General features: G+C 36.5%; 1 protein-coding gene across 1 annotated transcript; it reads left to right on the top strand.

Annotated features, from left to right (window-relative positions):
• The first annotated feature begins 765 nt into the window (after positions 1-765).
• LOC133328012 (uncharacterized) lies at positions 766-20,128 on the top strand. Its single transcript, XM_061536562.1, has 7 exons — positions 766-842; positions 939-1,051; positions 9,349-9,419; positions 11,943-14,777; positions 14,853-14,927; positions 19,591-19,797; positions 19,889-20,128. The coding sequence occupies exons 1-7, from the start codon at positions 796-798 to the stop codon at positions 20,126-20,128; spliced, it is 3,588 nt and encodes a 1,195-aa protein (XP_061392546.1). The 5' UTR covers positions 766-795.
• Positions 20,129-20,528: the final 400 nt, after the last annotated feature.

The raw sequence follows: 20,528 nt of genomic DNA, 5'->3' as shown, positions 1-20,528 counted from the left end.
ATTGAAAAAAAGTTTTATTTTCAAATTTGATCTGTGTCCCGATCACTTTATATTTCCTTATACGTTTCACATCATCGAATTTGTTTTACGATATATTTTACAATATAAAAGTGCTGCCACACAGAAAACAAAGCCGATAATCTCTCCACAAACATTTCATTTCGTTACGGCCGTCTAATAGACACTTTCTCGACTCTGTTTTCTTAGATTTATTTTCATTTCTTTTTTGGTGATGATTGAATTGAATTTTAACTGTTGTTATTTTGTCAATTATGTGAACGAACGCAAAATATTTGTGCTGCAAATCTGTAAAATTCGCCATTAATTATTCGAACTAATGCAAATGATAGATAAAAAATGTAAACAAACTCCTCGGAGATAAGTGCATTTGATCATTTCTAGTGCTTCAAAGAACGAAGAAAGAAAACAGAATAAAAACATAAAAAGTCAAAGCAATAAAAGAAACAGAATACAAAAGAATTAAAAATAAAAGAATTGGTGCCTCTTTTAGTTTCTTTTTTTTTAAGTTCATTTATTTTGTTTTGTTAACACAAAGTGACAAGTAGAAAAATTATTGCCCTCAAAAAACTATAGATAAATTTGTGAAAAAGTATAAAATTAGAATATTTGTGACTGCGTGCCTCTGGCTCTCGGGTAACAGAAGTTGCGGAAGAAGAATAAACCTGAAGGGTCAATTAGTTGTGTTGTTATTTTCTCATTTGCGAATTATACCCTTCCGCTGCCCGTATTCGTATTCTGTGGCTACGTTGTGTGGTGAGGACAGATTTAGTCATCATGGATATTTTAGATATCGACGAGGCTCTTAAAGATGATTCCTTTATGTAAGTGAACTGGTTGGTTGATGACCGCTGCAAATGTGCAAATGGTTGAGTTACATAGACATTTTATTCTATGGCTTGCTTTCTGGTTTCTTTTAGATTTCTCGAAGACAAAACACATGATGACATTTCCAACATATTGCAACAATGGAAAAGTAACAATTACATGCCGCCTTCTAATAACACCCAAACACAGCAACAACAAGAACAAGGTAAGACATGACCATACGCGACCCACAAATAACAACTCTTTAACAGCGACAGCAGCAGTCGCAATTATTTGCCTTCCTAACTAACTGTATATATACTGTATATGGGTTACTGCAGCAACAGTAAACAAACGTTGTTATGTCCAACAGACACACACACCAACCAATCCAAGTCCAAACTTGCTAGCTAACCGGTATCTTGTTTTTTCCATAAATGTGTTAAACCTTCATAAATCTTGACTTCAATTTATGACAGTAGTACTTGAAATCAATGTACTTTGTATAACTTGTTGAATGGTGGTAGGTCACCATTGAATTTGATTTTGGCCATCCACGGTTATGCAAATTGTTGTTGCTGGTCGGTCTAAGCCGCCACCGCAAAATGTATTTCTTGTATAATCGATAAGAAGGTGTTATACTGAATACCAGCCGTTTGTGTTTGTATTGCAATGCCTATTTATGTACTTATATCGTTGCATTTCTCTTGGTGAATTTATTTTGTTTTCGAATAACAGATTGTTATGTACGGACGGTACCCAGTGAACCAACGTATTGGTTGTGCACTTTTTTCTATTGGGAATTATAGTGATCACAATTGAGGATATGTACATTAAATGGAATACATTTTCATTAAATGATAATTTCATCATATTTGGCTGTTTACTATATAGTTGAAATCAGTTACAATCAATCATCTAAACAAAGAATTTTGATGCCGCATTCCGGCTCGAATATCTCTTCAATCACATCTCTTCAATTTTAAATAAATTCTAAAAGAACGCATTTACTGTCATCCATTTTACAACAGATATTACGAAGTGATAAGTATGCACATGGTGTTTAATGTTTAATATTCCATATAGTTCTGGTAGTTGTGGTAAAGAAAATATATAAAATATCATTAAGGGGGCCCATACATTCTCGAATTAAGATTTTTATGATTTTCAACCGGCTGGGAATGTAAATTACATTGAAGACTTGTAATTTCGTATATAAGCACTTGAATTCTTTAAGGATAAGAAAATGAATTAAAATAATTTTGTTGTCTTTTTTTTTTGAAGTTGTTTATTGTAATTAACGAATAGTCCTTCTTTTCGGCGGAACGTCCGATTCCAAAAATTACAACCGCATTCGAAAACGTAAATTTTTTGTTTTTTTTTCGAACGTTCCCACGCCTGGTATCAGTGTTACCGCGGGCAATTTTAAAAAAGTTACACAAAATGTCGTTCCCTTGAAAAAAAGGTTTGTCAATAAAACTGGTCCGAGAATATGTTAGATACCCTTGGAACTCAAAAACGAGGTAGAAAAGTCCAAATTAGTTTGATATAACACATAAAAAGGAAAATTTAATATTAAAAATAACAAAGAAGAAAAGTCGCACAAAGATTAAAACGTTGCAAACACAGTTACAGGGCATCAAAAAGGTTGCAAATTGCGACTTTAGTCGCACAACGGTAACCCTGCATGGTATGAACTAGGATTATTAACACCACACAATAATTAATTAAATTTAATTTTTGAAAATCTCCTTCTTTCGATCACAAACCGAGTTAGAAAATAATGAAGATCTTGACCGATTACATTTTCATTTTTTCATATTCTATAGTCGAGTACGCTTATAACGAACACCGGTTATAACGGACTTTCTTTATAGCGAACACATTTCCTGGTCCCGAAGTTTTAAGATATATTTTTCATTCTAATCTTTACTCTTATAGCGAACTTTTTTTATAACGAACTATTTATCCCTTTGTGGCCCAATGTTGCCCACAGACAAGAAAATGTTTTAGAGCTTATATTTAATATGCAGCTAGTAGATATACAGTGGTGGTCACAGAATTAAAACATTTACTATGGTAAACATTTTTTGATCAGCCCTCGATTCGTTTGAAGTATTTTTGAAATTTTTTTAATTCAGAACACTTCGACATACTGCACTTAAGAGATTTAGTGTGAAAATGGAAAATTATTGCATGCAATTTTTCCATAAATAACGGTTTTTATGAAAATACATCGACTTTGAAGTGGCCATATAATTAAAACATTGTGTGATTTTTTACTTTACTGCATTTTTTGAAAATGTTTTTAAAAAAGCTCTTTAATTTATTTAAATTATGTAAAGTAAGCACCGATAAAATCATTTACTGATAAACATTTTTGAAAAGATCTGTAAAATCTATCAAAATTGCCAAAAATTTGTACAGTACACCTTATATTCAGAAAATAACACTTATTATAGAAAATAAAGGTCCGAATGCACCAGAAATTGCTAGAATTAGTAGAAAACATATATAATTTTCAAAATAAATAAATATTTGAAATAAAAACTGAAAAAAATGGGAATTAACCTTAAGGAACGATTCAATTTCGATAGCCTTTATTGAAGAAGGCCGGAATATTTTTGCAGTATGTGAGGAAATATCGATTGATATTGGCATTTATTATATCAAATCGATTGTTCGAGTAATACAGAATATATTGTTACGTTCTTGGATTTTACTAAATCCCGTGTAGACGTTGTTTTATTTCCCGATACAATTCGTACCAAATAAAACGCGGGTTCTTTCAGATTACGATTATTACAATGACTTTATTCACACAACTTTACTTTGCACTTTACTTTACACGACGGTTTCAATTCGCGATCTGATTCACAACTGACTCACTGCCTTTCCATTCCCTCTATTTATATGAGCCCTGCCTGTCGCTACAGAAGTTTCTAGACGATCTGGTAACACCTAGATCACGAACAATCTACCAATGCAACAAACACATTGAGTAACAATAACAACAACAAACTTACTGAGTGAACAATAACAACAACAAACTTGAGTAAACAAACTTACAATAACAACAACACATATACAGGCGAGGGAATAACAAAGAAAGAGGAATAACAACAACACATATACAGGCGAGGGAATAACAAAGAAAGAGGAATGACGTTTAACAAGAATTGTACGACAATAACAAAATAGAAAACGAAAGAGGAAATGGAAGGATGTAGAAAAATCTATACAGTGGTTGTTGTTGTGAAGTTATTCAAATAAACTGCGTAGTAGAAATTTACGTTACAATTCAAATTCTTAAATTAACGGAATTAATCTAAATTAACTTAAATCTAAAGTTATTTTCGTAACACTGCCCCCCGCTTAAGCCTGTTCGTCCCGAATAGGCACAGTTCCCGTTCCGTAGGGGGTCAGCCGCTCCAAATGTACAACTTTCATCTTCGACCTGGGACTGTCGCTCCTCTGGATGCGGTAAACGACGTCATTTATTTTCGTGACAACCCTGTAGGGTCCTTCCCAGTGCGTTTGCAATTTGGGGCATAGTCCTTTCTTTCGTTGTGGGTTGAACAATAGTACCAGTTGCCCTTCTTGAAACCCATCGGTATTTGCCGCTCGATCGTACCTTGCCTTCATGCGGTCGCTAACCATTTTTATTCGATGTCGGACTGCATCGTGGACTTTACTAAAAGAGTTTTGGCTGTCTTCATCTTGGTTCACATCGTCGTTTGGGGTAGCACCGAATATCAAATCGCCAGGTAGCTTTAATTCATTTCCGAACAGAACTTTGGCTGGGGTCCGGGATGTGGAATCATGAATGGCCGATCTATAAGCCAATAAAAACTTTGGAATATGCTCATCCCAGTCTCGTTGGCCACTGTCCACCACTTTCCGTAGATGTTCTTCAAGGGTGCGATTGAATCTTTCCACCATGCCATCTGATTGTGGGTGTAGGGGCGTCGTTCTGGTTTTCTTAATTCCGTAGGAGTCACACATTTCCTTGAAGATCGCTGATTCAAAATTCCTACCTTGATCGGAATGAACCTCAGATGGAACACCATAGCGACAAATCCAATTTTTGCTGAACACATCCACAATTGTCCTGGCTTCTTGATTTGGGATAGCATAAACCTCTGGCCATTTACTGAAGTAATCCATGACCACTAAGACATACCGGTTCCCAGAGTCGCTTGTTGGGAACGGTCCAGCTACATCCATTGCGATTCTTTCAAAAGGGGCTCCTGAATTATACTGCTGCATGTAGCCTCGACTCTTCCGTGTTGGACCTTTAGCTCTTATGCACCTTTCACAATTGGCGATCCAGTCGGCAATGGATTTTTGACAGCCGACCCAGTAGAATCTCTGCTTTACCTTTTCAGCCGTCTTTGCTATGCCCAGATGTCCTCCACTTGGCCCATCGTGAAACTCCGACAAGACATCTCTCATTTTGGAGTCTGGGACGACGATCAAGTTCCGGTGAGATTTGCCGTCCTCACTTTCCCATTTGCGATATAGGCAACCATCTTTTATAAGTAGACTGTCCCACTGGGCCCAATAGGATTTTAAAAGAGGGCTTTCGGAGGTAATTTCTTTACGACTAGGTCGCTTGCCCGTTTCAATGGCCGAAATTACTTTGCCCAGAATGGGATCTCTTCGTTGTTCCGTCGACCAATCTTCTCCCGACTCAAACTGCAATCGTCGGACATCCACGATATTCTCTTTGCACTCAGCCTTTGAGCAGTGGCTGTATTCTACCTTGCATGGCCGACGAGACAGGGCATCAGCATTACCGTGTTTTCCGTCTTCTCTGTGCTCGATTCTGTTCAACGGTGACTCATTGGTGGACTGTTGAGCCATTCTTCTACCATCTTTCGTTGTAGGTGGTGACGATGACCTGGATCGTTTGCGTTTAGCTCTGCATTCGCGTGCAATATGACCTGCTTTATCGCAGTTGTAGCATCTAACCCTGGGCTTAGTCATCCCTACTAACTTTGTTTCTTCTATTACCCGCCTCATGGCGTCCTTGATCAAGTTAACGAGAGATTTGTGTTCGCAACATTCGGTCTCCAGTTGGCTAATCTTGTGGGTCTGGGGCTTAACAATCATTCTTGCCGTCTCTTTGGCAAGGGCAAACGACACCGTTTCGGCAAATGACGCTTTTGGTGACGCATATGTTGCACATTTAATCTCAGGGTCACGTATGCCATTCACAAAGGTTTCGATTTTCATACGGTCCACCAATGGGTGATTCTCTCCTGGATACGCCATTAGCACCAAACGTTCCACCTCAGCTGCAAAGTCTTGTAACGTCTCGTTTGCCCTCTGTACTCTTCCCCTTAATTCCATAAGGTAGATGTTTTGTTTATGTTCGCCACCGTACTTACGTTCCAGTGCAGCAATAACATCTTCATAGTTGTTCCTAGAAGCGACAGGAATACTCTGTATAACATCAGCAGCACTGCCCTTCAATGCCAGCAGTAGTGCAACCGCTTTGTCGCTGTCGTTCCACGAATTTCTAGAAGCCACTGTCTCGAACTGCAACTTGAAAACATTGAATGACGTAGAGCCGTCAAATACAGGAGGTTTGATTTTTAGTGTGTTATCAGGAACTCGCACCGGACCACCCTTAATTTCCAGTTCTGATATTTTCTTCTCCAGATTCGTAACCCTGTGGTCGTGGACCAGAAATTTCTCATCCACAGACAGAATCTTCTCGTCAACCGACTGCACTTTCTTATCCAACTCTTTTATTTGGACCTCCACGGTTTCCACTCTCCTTCCAATAACTTCTGTAATGTTCTCGAGTTTATCCATCATTCTTCTCGAATTTTCCTCGCTCCTTCTGTAATTTTCCTCAAACATTTTAGCCAGCATTTCTCTTAAATCGTCACCCCTGGCAGCTACTGACGAGGCTTCCCCACCGTTGGATTCGCTAATTTCCGATAAATCCACTTCATCCTTACTGTCAAACTCATATGTATCGATGTTCATACCACGGCGCCCGAACTCATCCAACAGACGTTTTTGTAGCTCAGCCTTGTTGCCAGTAGAGGACAATTCCAATTTATTGAGCTCCTTCTTCAAGTCTTCCACTCGTAGATCCTTGAACTTCATCGTAGTATTATCGTAATCCCACTTCTGACACCAATTGTTACGTTCTTGGATTTTACTAAATCCCGTGTAGACGTTGTTTTATTTCCCGATACAATTCGTACCAAATAAAACGCGGGTTCTTTCAGATTACGATTATTACAATGACTTTATTCACACAACTTTACTTTGCACTTTACTTTACACGACGGTTTCAATTCGCGATCTGATTCACAACTGACTCACTGCCTTTCCATTCCCTCTATTTATATGAGCCCTGCCTGTCGCTACAGAAGTTTCTAGACGATCTGGTAACACCTAGATCACGAACAATCTACCAATGCAACAAACACATTGAGTAACAATAACAACAACAAACTTACTGAGTGAACAATAACAACAACAAACTTGAGTAAACAAACTTACAATAACAACAACACATATACAGGCGAGGGAATAACAAAGAAAGAGGAATAACAACAACACATATACAGGCGAGGGAATAACAAAGAAAGAGGAATGACGTTTAACAAGAATTGTACGACAATAACAAAATAGAAAACGAAAGAGGAAATGGAAGGATGTAGAAAAATCTATACAGTGGTTGTTGTTGTGAAGTTATTCAAATAAACTGCGTAGTAGAAATTTACGTTACAATTCAAATTCTTAAATTAACGGAATTAATCTAAATTAACTTAAATCTAAAGTTATTTTCGTAACAATATTTTATCAAAAAACATATCAGTCACAACAGAACGAACAGAGATCAACGCCTATGTTTACGAGTAAATGTTTCTGCCACACAGCAGCATTTTTTATGCTCAACACAAGACTTTAAATATTTGTCAAATTGTAAATTTTTTCTTTCTTTTAGGCTAAAATAGATTAAATGGACATTATTCTATTCAAAAAATATTATTTTGGAAAAATATTGTCATGTTCAATACATTTTAAGGGTCAAGATTTAACCATTAAACATGCTGCTGTGTACCAGAAACGTTTTCTCGTAAACATAGGCGTTGATCTCTGTTCGTTCTGTTGTGACTGATATATTTTTTGATAAAATATATTCTGTACTACTCTTCCGAAAGAATGTGCTGTATTTCCCGAATGCAAAGATGTAGCGATGTCAAATTTTGTGCATATCCTAATTAGTATAGTTGCATTAAATCTGTGGACAGATTGTCTAAGATTGCGGAAAAAAATTCGGGGCTCAAAGGGTTAATAAATCTCATATTACAGCTAACATATTTTTAAAAGGTTGTCAGCGTTATATTAAAAAAATTAACTTTCGTGGGGATTGTCATCGTAGTATTACGTATATTGTAGCATTAAAATATATGAAAACTGTATGTTGGGAGCGAATAAATAGTTCGATATTAAAAAGTTCGTTATATTCGTATGTCTTAAAACTTCGGGACCCGGAAATGTGTTCGCTATAAGAAAAGTTCTTTATAACCGATGTTCGCTCAAAAAATATTAATAGCAAACGCTGGCAACCCAACAGAAAAAATATCTGACTCATCAAAGGAAAAGTGAAGCAGCTTAAGTATTGCCAAAAAGGACAGAAAAAATTACATATTTTGGAAATGAATATCATTTTTTTGCTAATCCTTGGTTTTGCCTTATTACGAACTTCGTCTATCATTTCGTCTAATTTGCTTGGTCCCTACTTGTTCGTTATAACCGTACTTTACTGTAATATCTTCTGCATAATTGTATGTATTGATTTGATTGTAATGCATACCTAAAATTTAGTACATCTTCACCACAATATTTGAAAATAAAGACTACGAATTATTTTCTATTTTTCAAGTAGATTTAGGACATTTGGACAAAGACTCATTCAATTGAATCTAGAATCGTCATAGCTTTTTTCCGCAATCTATACTATACCAATTTCTATTGTATAAACTAAAACAACAGTTGATTTCTATTAAAGTTTGTCAACCCATATCAATTAATGTTACATAAGGAACCCACCCTGGACCTTCTGTGACTATAAATTCCCTTGTACTGTGTTGTCTGTTATTCCTATAATATCTAAATATTTATATTTTTAATATAAAACCTTTCGATGAAAAATGTTTTCCATTGTGTTTTTATGCAATCCCTACATAAAGTTATTTCTTAATAAATACACTTTTTTTCAAAACAGCATTCACTTCACCATATATTTCCTTTTGTGTAAAAAGAGAAAACTTACATGTAAATGACTTCCATTGCCTCATTTAAGAAATGTTGAAATACATGCCAATTTTTTTTATATAAATACATATAATTAAAAACAATATTAATTATTATCTCGTTTTTTCGATGTTCTTCTTTTATTTCATATCCAAACAATAACAAATCTGCATATCTACATGCAATAATATTATGGTTTTACCTACGATCATGGATTTGGGGGATATGTTCGTGCAGCATATAAATTAGATTCCAGAACGTTCACGCGACCAAAACGGAAGTTGGCACAAAATCTTGAACCACAATTCGTAAGTACTATTGAAATATTATGTATGTTGTTTTCTTTTTTTAAATATTTTTATATATGTAATTGCTGGCATATATTACGACAAGTATGACTTGACGAATTTGGCATTTGTGGTTAATCAGGGTCTATTGCACTTTGTGTTGAAAATTATGCGGCTGTGGGTGGAAATCGAATATGACTCTCCGTACACTAGAAATTGCAACAGTTTTAGCTTATTCATATTGCAAGGACAACAACGAACAAACACATGTGTTTTAAATTTAGAAAACAGTGTAATATGAAATGACTTAGAATTTGTGTAATAAATGTGTATGACTAATGCTCAATCATCATATTATGAGTATATGAAACTGTGTAAATAAAAATGTACGTCATGTGTGTAATTTGACGAATCCTTGTCAAAACGACTGAGCATGCAAAAAAAAAAAAAAAAAAAACTTAAAAGAAAATCTGTTTGCAACAAAATCACCCATCATATTGCTTTCGTATTTTTTATAATCTGGGACATTTTTGATTTTAATGAAACGTTTTTATTTCCTTTAGTTAATGTAAATATTGTTTATGTCAATATTGTTTATGCATATATCCTTTCATGTGATAACAACGCCTGAATGACTCACAAGCATTTGTTAAAAACATTGTTTGAAGGATGCAAGAAAGTACAGTAAATGTACATTAATAACTTTATAAAAACCCGCTACTGTTTTGTAAATTCAAAATGAAGTTATTTTTATTATAGCAGCAACTATATCCAAAAACGATAAAATATCGCTGGCTTAACTTGTAAAGGCGGCAAGTCCATATTTCACAATTTTTCAGGAGAGACAACAAATAATCAAACATTCTTTTGAATAACGATTTTTTTTAAATCTGTAAATGCAATTTGTTTTTGTATTGTATGTGTAATTTAATTGCGTAAAGGCAAAATGAAAAAATAAGTATTTGCGGAGATACACGCCTTTTTTGTGACTTAGAGCTTTTTCTGTCGCGAAGTTTGCATGTTTTAACGGACTTAGGTCTTTTTCTTGTAACTTGTCTATCATTATAGTTTCTAATTACTGCAATAATTTTGATTTTTTACGTGTTAATATTATCTAAAAGAGTAAAGATTGTTTTGGAATAATAATTCATTCAAAAATATGAAAAAAAAACAAGTAAAAACATCGCTATTTAGGAAGGTCGAATATTGGGGATAACGTTATATGGGCGGTACCCTAAAAAGTGGACCAATATTGATAAGTTTTTGTTGGAAGGTGAGCTACCCCATAAGTACCTAAAATACCAAATTAGTTAATTCGGCTGAAAATGTCCAAAATCTTCAAAATAAAAAGTGAACTTACAGCCTGTACACGACGAGATAACTCTACAATACAAATGAGATAACTCTATTTTTATTTTTTTAGATCGATGTATTTTGCCTCTTTATACATAACAGTATCAAAGTCTCAATTTCTCGAAAATTGGACTTGTTGCCTTTAGAAGTTAAGCCAGCGATATGTAAAATTTGTCACAATTATATGAGAAAATGGACTAAAGTACGGTATTTAAGGATCGGACTTTTTATATTCCTTAGCAGAATAATGGAGCTATACCAAATTGGGGACGTTTTAATCGTTTGATATTTTCGAATTATTGAAATAAAATGTATATTTGTTCGCTAATGCTAATTTATTCTAAATTTCTATGCAATTACTTTGCCATCATAAGAAATGTATTTAAAACACTGATTGTTATTACTTTCAAACCAAAACTTGATCATTTACATTAATTGAAAATATCCATACTATCCATATTACCATAAATATATTTAATTGTGAAATGTAGCTTAAATAAAAATAAATAAATAAAATACCTACCATTATTTCAATTGACCACAATTTCAAAATGTTTTATACGAATTTAAAACTATATATAATAATGCATTCATCCAACCCAAACAAAAACACGTTAACATCTGCTCGACATTACTACTCGATCAAATTTTGAACAAATGTTATTAAACCTATTGTGATATAATATTGCCATCCAAGTGACAAATATGCGTTTGTTTCCGCAAATCAATCGACCGTTAAAATGTTGTCTCTATTCAACCTTGAAGTCAATAAATCGTTGTGCTTTATCTCATTGGCAATTTTCATTTATTATTGTTTTTGTTTGCTGTTCTTTTGTGTTCGTTAGCAAAAGGGGTTCCCTCTCATTTATTAGCTACATATATGATTACTTTTATTCCGAGCAGCTTGGTGCTGCTGGTGACGCAAATTGACACCATAGCCAAATGTATTGTATTATGACTCACGCACACAACTAAACATTACCGTGTACTTATCAAATACAGAGTCTATGTGGATAGATAGATACTACTGACAGACAGACTGACCATAAGTATCAAGTCATGATATAGGCAAGATATGTGTGTACATAGATGCGAATAAAGTCAACATTTGCCACAATAACAGTTCAAATGATATATTTATGTTTTGTTTAGTAAATAGTGCTTGTAATTAATTCTATACTTTCTCTGCAGACAAATAGTACCTCGCCCTCAAGTGCTTCACAATACCAACCACAACAGACTTTCAATAATTCACAACATGAGAACCCAATGTTTAATTTGGAAATCGGTGGTCTGGTCACAAATATGCAGAAATCATTTCTGCATGATGTTTCTCCGCCATCTTTTTCGTCCATGGATGCCTCCATAGATCGCATGAACAACTCTCTGATCACATCAGCAGATTTTTCAAACATCAACTTTTTGCAGTCGACAAACAGTTTAGACTTTGGAGGCAACGACATTAATGGCCATGGAGATTTTGACTTCATGGGCAAGATAACAAATGATGGTTATACTCTCAGCGACATGATTCGAGATCGTAAAGCTCTGGAGTCATTAACAATGTCGAGTGAAGGTACCCTGATCAAGGACATGCATATCGGTCAAATAGATGATATTTCGTTGACACTGAGTAAAACCGCTTCGGGATGCAGTACCATGGATAATTCGACTGAAAGTGTTGAAGTCAATAATCGAACAATGGAAATTCCAAATAAAACTCGCAGTTTCGATACAAAACCGAATCAGGGAGGAGTCGCAAGTAAGAGCAACAGTGGTCTCGACTTAAATCGAACTATGGTGCTGACGGATGAAATGATTGGTGATATAACATACAATTTGGTGGAGAACAGTATGTATGGTAGTATGGCTTCCGAGAAAGCCCTCAACATTACACAGAGTCTAACGAAATCACAACAATCGGGCTCGGAATTATCCTCCAAAACTGCACCAGGTTTAGATCAAACTGTATGTCTGTCGACGGAAGGCGTTTGTGGCACAACCTTGGAGAAGACAGAAAATTCAACATTTGATTGCCAAGAGAACATAACTCCCAACAATCGTTGTGAAACCCCGGAAGGTATCGAAAAGCCAATCACATCACTGAAATACTACGAATCTACTCCACAAGCAACGAGTGTGCGTTACAACAAACAACATTATACACCCACTCTGAAAATGGTGGACGATGTGAATATTTCACCGATAATAGCGTCGTCGGCCCTTCTTCCACACAATGCCACACGCGTTCTCAATGACACGTTTGAGCATGAACAGCGTGTTAACAAGACCAACAACATTATCAATACAAATACTTTCTCTGGTAAGTTGCCCTTGAATGCCACCGTGGAAATGATTGAAAACATCGAGAATCCCAATGGAACATACGAGAAGGGGAATCAGCACTACGAGCATCCGAGTCCAGTGTCGTTAGAAATGAAGAATGTTATGGCCTTAGCTCAAGCTGAAGCAAATCTGTTGGCTTCCAACAACAACGAAGAGGAATTCGACCACATGCTCGATGAGTTCAGCAAGGTCGAACTCAATGCGGAACAACTAAAGATGAAAAAGTCCCTGGACTCCATTAAGAAACGATTCAACTATGGACCCAACAAGGACAGATCAAATTCTCGAGAAATATCCCGCGAAGCTAGGGATATGAGAGATATGATGCGGGCTTCGGCCGACATTTTGGGTGATGAAGATCAATCATCCAAGGACTATCTGAACATGACTATGGATATTGTCGGGAAAAGTGACATGAGAAGATCCAAAGAGACATTAGTGGAATCACCACATGCTTTGAGCGAAGGTTTGGAGGGAGTTAGGAGCCCACTTAAGGATTCTGTTACCAGCAGCAGTATAAGTGAATCGAAAATCTCAAACGGAGGCCTTAGCATGTCTTCCGTAAGCAGTGCTAGTAATTGTGGCGAAAGGTTACTAAGTCGACGCAGTCGGCTATACGATGATATTAACCTATCCACACTTTCGCCCAGTTCGACACATGGCTCAAAAATGTCTTTGGGCTCTTCGTTTACTGTGCACAGAGACGATGACAATGTCACCGTTGCCGCCACCACCACCACCGATGAAAATCGTCCAAACACAAGAAATGAGACTGAAAATGTGTGTTGTCAAAGTGCTCTTGAAATGGTGCAAGAAAAGACTGAGAATGCTACGGAAGAGGTCAATTCGGAAGCGTCCACATCATGTGCTCCTCAGACGCAGGACACTTCAGCTGCAGCACAATACAAACTTGCCGAAAAGCGAGAAAGAGACCGCGATCGTTTCAAAACCATTAAAATAACTAAGAATCGCAGTGGTGGAGGAGCGAGTCAAACTGGAGTGGAATTAAATGTGCCTTGTATTGATGATGATTTCGATGTAGATGTTAATGCTGTGGTGGAGAACCCACAAGAATCGAACTCACGAATTTCCCGAAGAGATCAAACAGTTTCACCCGTTTTTAATAACAATAAATCGGAAGTAGAAATTGTCGAAGCCACTAAGACAACAGCATCGAAAATAAACCCCAACTATTTAACGTTCAAAAAGCCAAAAGACAAGCAAGCGAATGTCCGAAACTTGCCAGAAATTGCTCCCGCTTCTACAAACACAATTGCAGCAGCGCCGGATGTAATGGCAAACAAACCGCGGTCACTCTCTCGTCCGCGATACCTAAGTGGATTGACCAAGTTTAGTGCGGTCAGCAAGGCAACATCAGCTGATGAACTGGAAAAGTCAATTCCCCGTCAAACGAATTTAAATGCCACAACCAACGCAATATCTAGCGGGCTGACAAGAGTGACAAATGGTGCCAACAGAACGTTAAACGGGGGCCAAACAAACGAACAGCCAAGTGGAGAATTGAAAAGTCCCATGGGTATTAAATCGAAATCATTTCATAATCTATCAAGCAATCATACCTCAGCTACCAATATTAGCATTGGAAGTGGTGGAGGTGTACCTGCTCCTAGAACATTTGGCTTAAGAAAACCAAGTAGTGCAACATCGACCGAAAAATTGGTATGAATTTTATAAAAAAAAAAATCAATAGTTTTCAATGAAACAACAAGGTTATCAAAAAAAACTTTATTTTAGGTTAAAACAAACCCAAATCGGAATTCAGCACTTTTAAATCCTGTTAGTGTACAACAGTCTTTGGCTCAGCAACAGGTATGTAAAATGTCAATTTTATAAAAATTAATGTACAATAAAATCTGTTGAGAGGCCAAAAGGAAAAACAAGCGGTTGGTTTGACGGTTGCTTATGAACTATACTCAGTTTTATTGAATTCACTCAGAGCTGACTAATTACACACTACTAATTTATACATCACATAAACTTCAAATAGTGATAATATAAATGGCTAAATGGTTATTCGGTTATGTATATTTATTACAACACTCTCCCTGAATAAGCATTTACCATGATATAAAAAAAATACTTAAAAATACAAAATTCATAAAATTTATATTAGCCCAAATTTAATGGAAAATAATTTGTACTTGTCGGCAGCCACGGCTTTGGTGAATAGGTCGGCTACCATGTTTTCGGTTTCCAAATATTCCAGACTAATACGACCAGATTCTAGATTCTCACGAATAAATTTAATTCTGATATCTACATGTTTTGTTCTGGATGAGTATGAGCTATTGCGTGCTATTTGAATTGCGCTCTTATTATCGCAGTATAATGTAATAGTATTGGACACATTCAATAGTTCTCGTTCCAATCTTTGAAGCCAAACAGTTTCTTGCATTGCAGCAACAACCGACATAAACTCTGCTTCTGTTGACGATAGGGCTACTGTACGTTGTCTCTTGGTACACCACGATATTGCTCCCCCTTGCATCGTAAACACATAGCCTGTAGTCGACCTCCTATCATCTACGTTACCTGCCCAATCTGCGTCACAAAAGCCAACTAAGTCGCCACCTGACTTGGTATAAACCAAACCTTTCTCAAAAGTACCCTTCAAGTACCGCATCACTCTTTTAACTGCTTTCCAGTGGGCTTTTCCAGGATTGGCATTAAATGTGCTTAGCAAGTTGACAACATAGCAAATATCCGGTCTTGTGTTTTGAGCAGCAAACAGCAATGAACCCACGGCTTCCAAATATGGGACTTTTCTCATTTCCTCCTTATCTTCTTCAGTTGATGGACACATTTCTATTGACAACTTTTGATTTATATCCACTGGAGAAGATATCGGTTTGCTATCTGCCATACCAAAACGCTTTAAAACTTGCTGTACATATTGTGATTGATCAATTTTGACACTGTTTTCTGTTCGTTCTATTTTCATCCCAAGTACAGATGTAGCTTGTCCCAAATCTTTCATTCGAAAATGTGTCGATAATTCTTCCTTTAATTTCTTGGTGACATCTACATCAGTTGAAAATACTAATACGTCATCCACGTATATAGCAACGAACAGAAACTGATTTGACTGTCGGTAATAATAAACACATTGATCAGTTTCACTTCTTTGTAATCCAAACTTCAACAAAACATTGTTCAGGGTTTTATTCCATACCCTACTAGATTGCTTTAGGCCATAAAGCGCTTTTCTCAGCAAACAAACTCGATCTGTACCATCTTCGTAACCTTCAGGCTGTTTCATGTAGATTTCCTCCTTAAGTTCACCATGGAGAAAAGCAGTTACTGCGTCGAGTTGGTGGATGTGCATGTCATACTTCACTGCCAGTGCCAACAAAAATCGAATCGATGAGTATCGCACAACAGGGGCAAATGTCTCTTCATAGTCGATTCCTTCTGTTTGACTACAGCCCTTTATCACTAATCTAGCCTTATATCGAGTGTTTGATCCGGATCCATCTGCCTTTGTTTTAAATACCCATTTAGATTTCAATGGTTTTCTTCCGTTGGGTAAATCTACTAACTCCCACGTTTTGTTATGTGCAAGAGATATTATCTCCTCATCCATTGCACTACGCCATTCCTTAACATTGTTTGACTTCATGGCTTCTTCCAATGTAGTGGGATCATTTGCAATGAATGTTGCAGCACAAAAACTATAATTCGCACGTGACTTTGCAGCTAGCCTTCCTGACCGACGTATCTCGGTATCGTTATTATCATTATGGAGTTCTTGTTCAGCATCTTCAAACAACACATTATCATCGGACCACTCGTCGAATTCCACCTTCATGCTATCGATGGAAACATCGGCATTCTCGACAACTTCCGCTGCACCATCATGTTGTGGTTCTTCTACACACACCTCCTTTTCGTTGTCATCGATGACTTCTACTAGAGTATTTCGAATCTCATTAGTAAAATTTGTCCCAGTTCTACATACCTGTTTCTCCACAAATACAACATCACGGCTAATTATTATTTTCTGTGTCTTCGGATTGAATAAACGATACGCCTTACTCTCTTGACTATACCCAACGAAAATACATTCTTCTGACTTGGCTTGAAGTTTCGATCTCTTCTGCTTAGGAATATGGACGAACGCCTTACAGCCGAATACTCTTAGGTGCTCCAAATTCTGTTCTCTGCTAGTCCATAATTCTTCAGGACTCTTCGATTGTTTTCTGCATGGAATTCTGTTTAAAATATATGCTGCGGTAACAGAAGCTTCAGCCCAATATTTGTTTTTAAGTCCAGCATCCAAAAGCATACAACGTACTCGATCCATTATGGTGCGGTTCAATCTTTCCGCCACGCCATTTTGTTGCGGAGTGTACGGTGCTGTTTTCTGATGAATTATTCCAGAGTCAGACAAAAACTTTTGGAAAGGCGCATTGACGTACTCAGTTCCATTATCTGATCGAAATATCTTTAACTTCTTGGAACACTGATTCTCAGCCATATTCTTAAAGTCCTTAAAGGCTTCAAAGACATTCGATTTATTTTTAATAGGAATTAAGAATACTTTTCTGGAGTAGTCGTCCACGAATGTAACAATATACCGAGCGCCAGAAAACGACTTTGGTTCAAATGGACCCATCACATCAGAATGTACAAGTTCTAGTAATTCCGTAGCTCTGTGACCTTCGTCCTTAAACGAGGCTCTTGACTGTTTACCTTGAATACAGACTTCACACTTCTCGCCATTTGCCTTCAAGTTTAATTCATTTGCGGCTTTTATTTTCTTTAATGTGTCATCGCAAATATGCCCAAGTCTTCTGTGCCAAATACTTGCATCGTTGTTCACGGTAAAGGCTGCATTTGTTTTTCTAAAACTTAAACCACACAGCTTGTACAAATTGTTCTGCGAAATTGCCTTTGCCACAACAACACCATCGTCTCCAAGAATTGTGCACATATTTTTTTCAAAAACTACTTTGTTGCCGTTCGCCGTTAATTGTTTTACAGACAACAAATTTGTGCAAAGAGATGGAACAAATTCAACATTCGTTAGAACTGCATTTGTCTTTGTGCCACCACCATTCAACACCACTCTCACATCTCCTACACATTCAACCTTCATTGTGTTGTTGTTCGCCACCGTTACTTCTCTCCCAGTAGTAGTGCGAATATTCGACAAAAGCGATCTTGAATTTGTCATGTGAGCAGTAGCACCAGAATCGATGTACCAATCTTCTGCATTTATTTCATGTGGTGTAAAAAGAGATGTCAACAGCAGTCTATCATCTGTCTCTTTCTGTTTTTGCGCACAGTTATAATTTTCAAATTTTTTCTTGTTCGGACAATTTCTTATGAAATGACCCTCCTTTTTACAACCATGGCACCTAAACTTTTTACCTTTTATAAATTTCTTCTTTGATATAAATGCGGCGTCCTCCTTCTTTATTCCATCGAATTTAGCATCTTGCAGTAACAAATTCTTCACCATATCCACATTCAATTGTGTCTTAGAATTTTCCACTGCTAGCACCAATGACTTAAATTCTTCTGGAAGTCCGGCCAACATAAGGGATGCTACCAACTCATCATCAATTTTGAGTCCTGCCTGTTGTACCTTCATCGATGCCATTATCATCCGATTAACGTAATCTTCGACGTTATCGCAGTCAGATAATTTCAGCTGCACCAGTTGTTTCAATAGCTCCACTTTTCTCGTTAAGCCCGTGTCTTCATAGGAACTCACCAACGCCTGCCATGCTTCCTTAGCTGACTTCGCCTTAGCAATATGCGCAAAATTACTTGGTTCCACCATCAGGGTTATTTCAGCCAACGCTTTTTCATTATTCTCTTTGTCCTTTTCATTTGCGTCTACCGCCAAACCATTTTCTATAATTTTCCAACAATTCTTCAATATAAGATACGATTTTGCCTGCCGCTTCCATGTATCAAAGTTTTCACGGCCTCGAAGTTTATCAAATGGAAAAGACAATGCCGATGCCATTTTAATCGCTTCTCACTTATATATCTCGAAATTATTACTTTAAACTTTTTTAAAAAATGCCTCTGGGCCCATAACCTGTTGAGAGGCCAAAAGGAAAAACAAGCGGTTGGTTTGACGGTTGCTTATGAACTATACTCAGTTTTATTGAATTCACTCAGAGCTGACTAATTACACACTACTAATTTATACATCACATAAACTTCAAATAGTGATAATATAAATGGCTAAATGGTTATTCGGTTATGTATATTTATTACACGCTGACTATGATAGTCAATACTGGTGAATCTCATTTATCACTAGAAGCCATAGTAGTAGAGGAGAGAGAAAAGTGTTAAAACCATCAGGGGCATTATATTGTATCTAGTTGGCGCATGGAATAAATTAGGATGGTGAAAATGTGAAATAGGTTGATCTAATCTGATATTATTAGTATCTCATAGACCATTATAAATTATTTTAATCTTAAAGATATGCAATTTTGAACTATTCCAGAAAAACGAAGAAGCCATATTTAAAGTTCCAAAACTTGTATCTGGTCTTCGAGCACCCGGTAGCAGTAATGCAGCAGCGGCAGCAAGCAAGAGAGCTGGTTTGGTAAGACCATCTTCCGGGTACTTCAGCCTTAATGTAACCGCAAAGGGTGTAACACAAACACATGCTGATACAGACAGTGATAATGGTCGCCATTCTCCTACTGACGTAAGAATCATTCATTTCAATAAATATAAAAATGTTTCAAATATTAATTGCCATTTTTTTATTTTCTCTTTCTTTTATATGTAAAACACAGAGTATGTCATCGGCATCTTCCAGAGGCAGTGCTCAAAGTCTGAATAAGCCCTTAGGTATTAAAGCACCTAGTGCAACGACAAACAATACAACAGCAATAAAGACAAGTAACGTTAATGCTACAGCCGGTCTAACGAAAATTACAGTCGGTTCTACAGGTATTCCGAAGCCATCTGGCCTAAGGCCTCCCTCGGCCATTAAACGCAGTGGACTTCCTCGACCATCTAGTTTTGCAAAATAAGATGTTTTAGTTGTGTAACAATTATGAAACCAACAAACTATTATCATTTGATATTATTAACAATTTTATACTCCCTAAGTTCTCAAATATGCAAATATTTCATGTTAAGGTAATAAGAAGAGCTCATAAAAACCAAGTATTTTTAGAGTTGATTAAACAAAAAATAACTATTATTTTTTCATTTATTAATTCGTTTTTTTTTTCTACAAATAATCAATACTTTTTTCGAATTAACATTATTTTTAGACTGCAATTTTTGGTCGCATTTACAAAAAACAAATAAAAAAGAAATAGGTTTACTACTCTATAAGAAGAAAAACGATTGTATTATAGATACTCAGCTCAATTAAGCTCACAGAATCTATCATCAACAAAAGTATTGTTTTGAAACTGTTATGTG

This window comes from Musca vetustissima, unplaced genomic scaffold, assembly GCF_032173495.1.
Source record: "Musca vetustissima isolate MV318-11 ecotype Yass unplaced genomic scaffold, APGP_CSIRO_Mvet_v1 utg24870, whole genome shotgun sequence".
Lineage (NCBI taxonomy): Eukaryota > Metazoa > Arthropoda > Insecta > Diptera > Muscidae > Musca > Musca vetustissima.
Note: the sequence above shows the minus strand (reverse complement) of the source record. Positions and strands in the feature narration are given on the sequence as shown.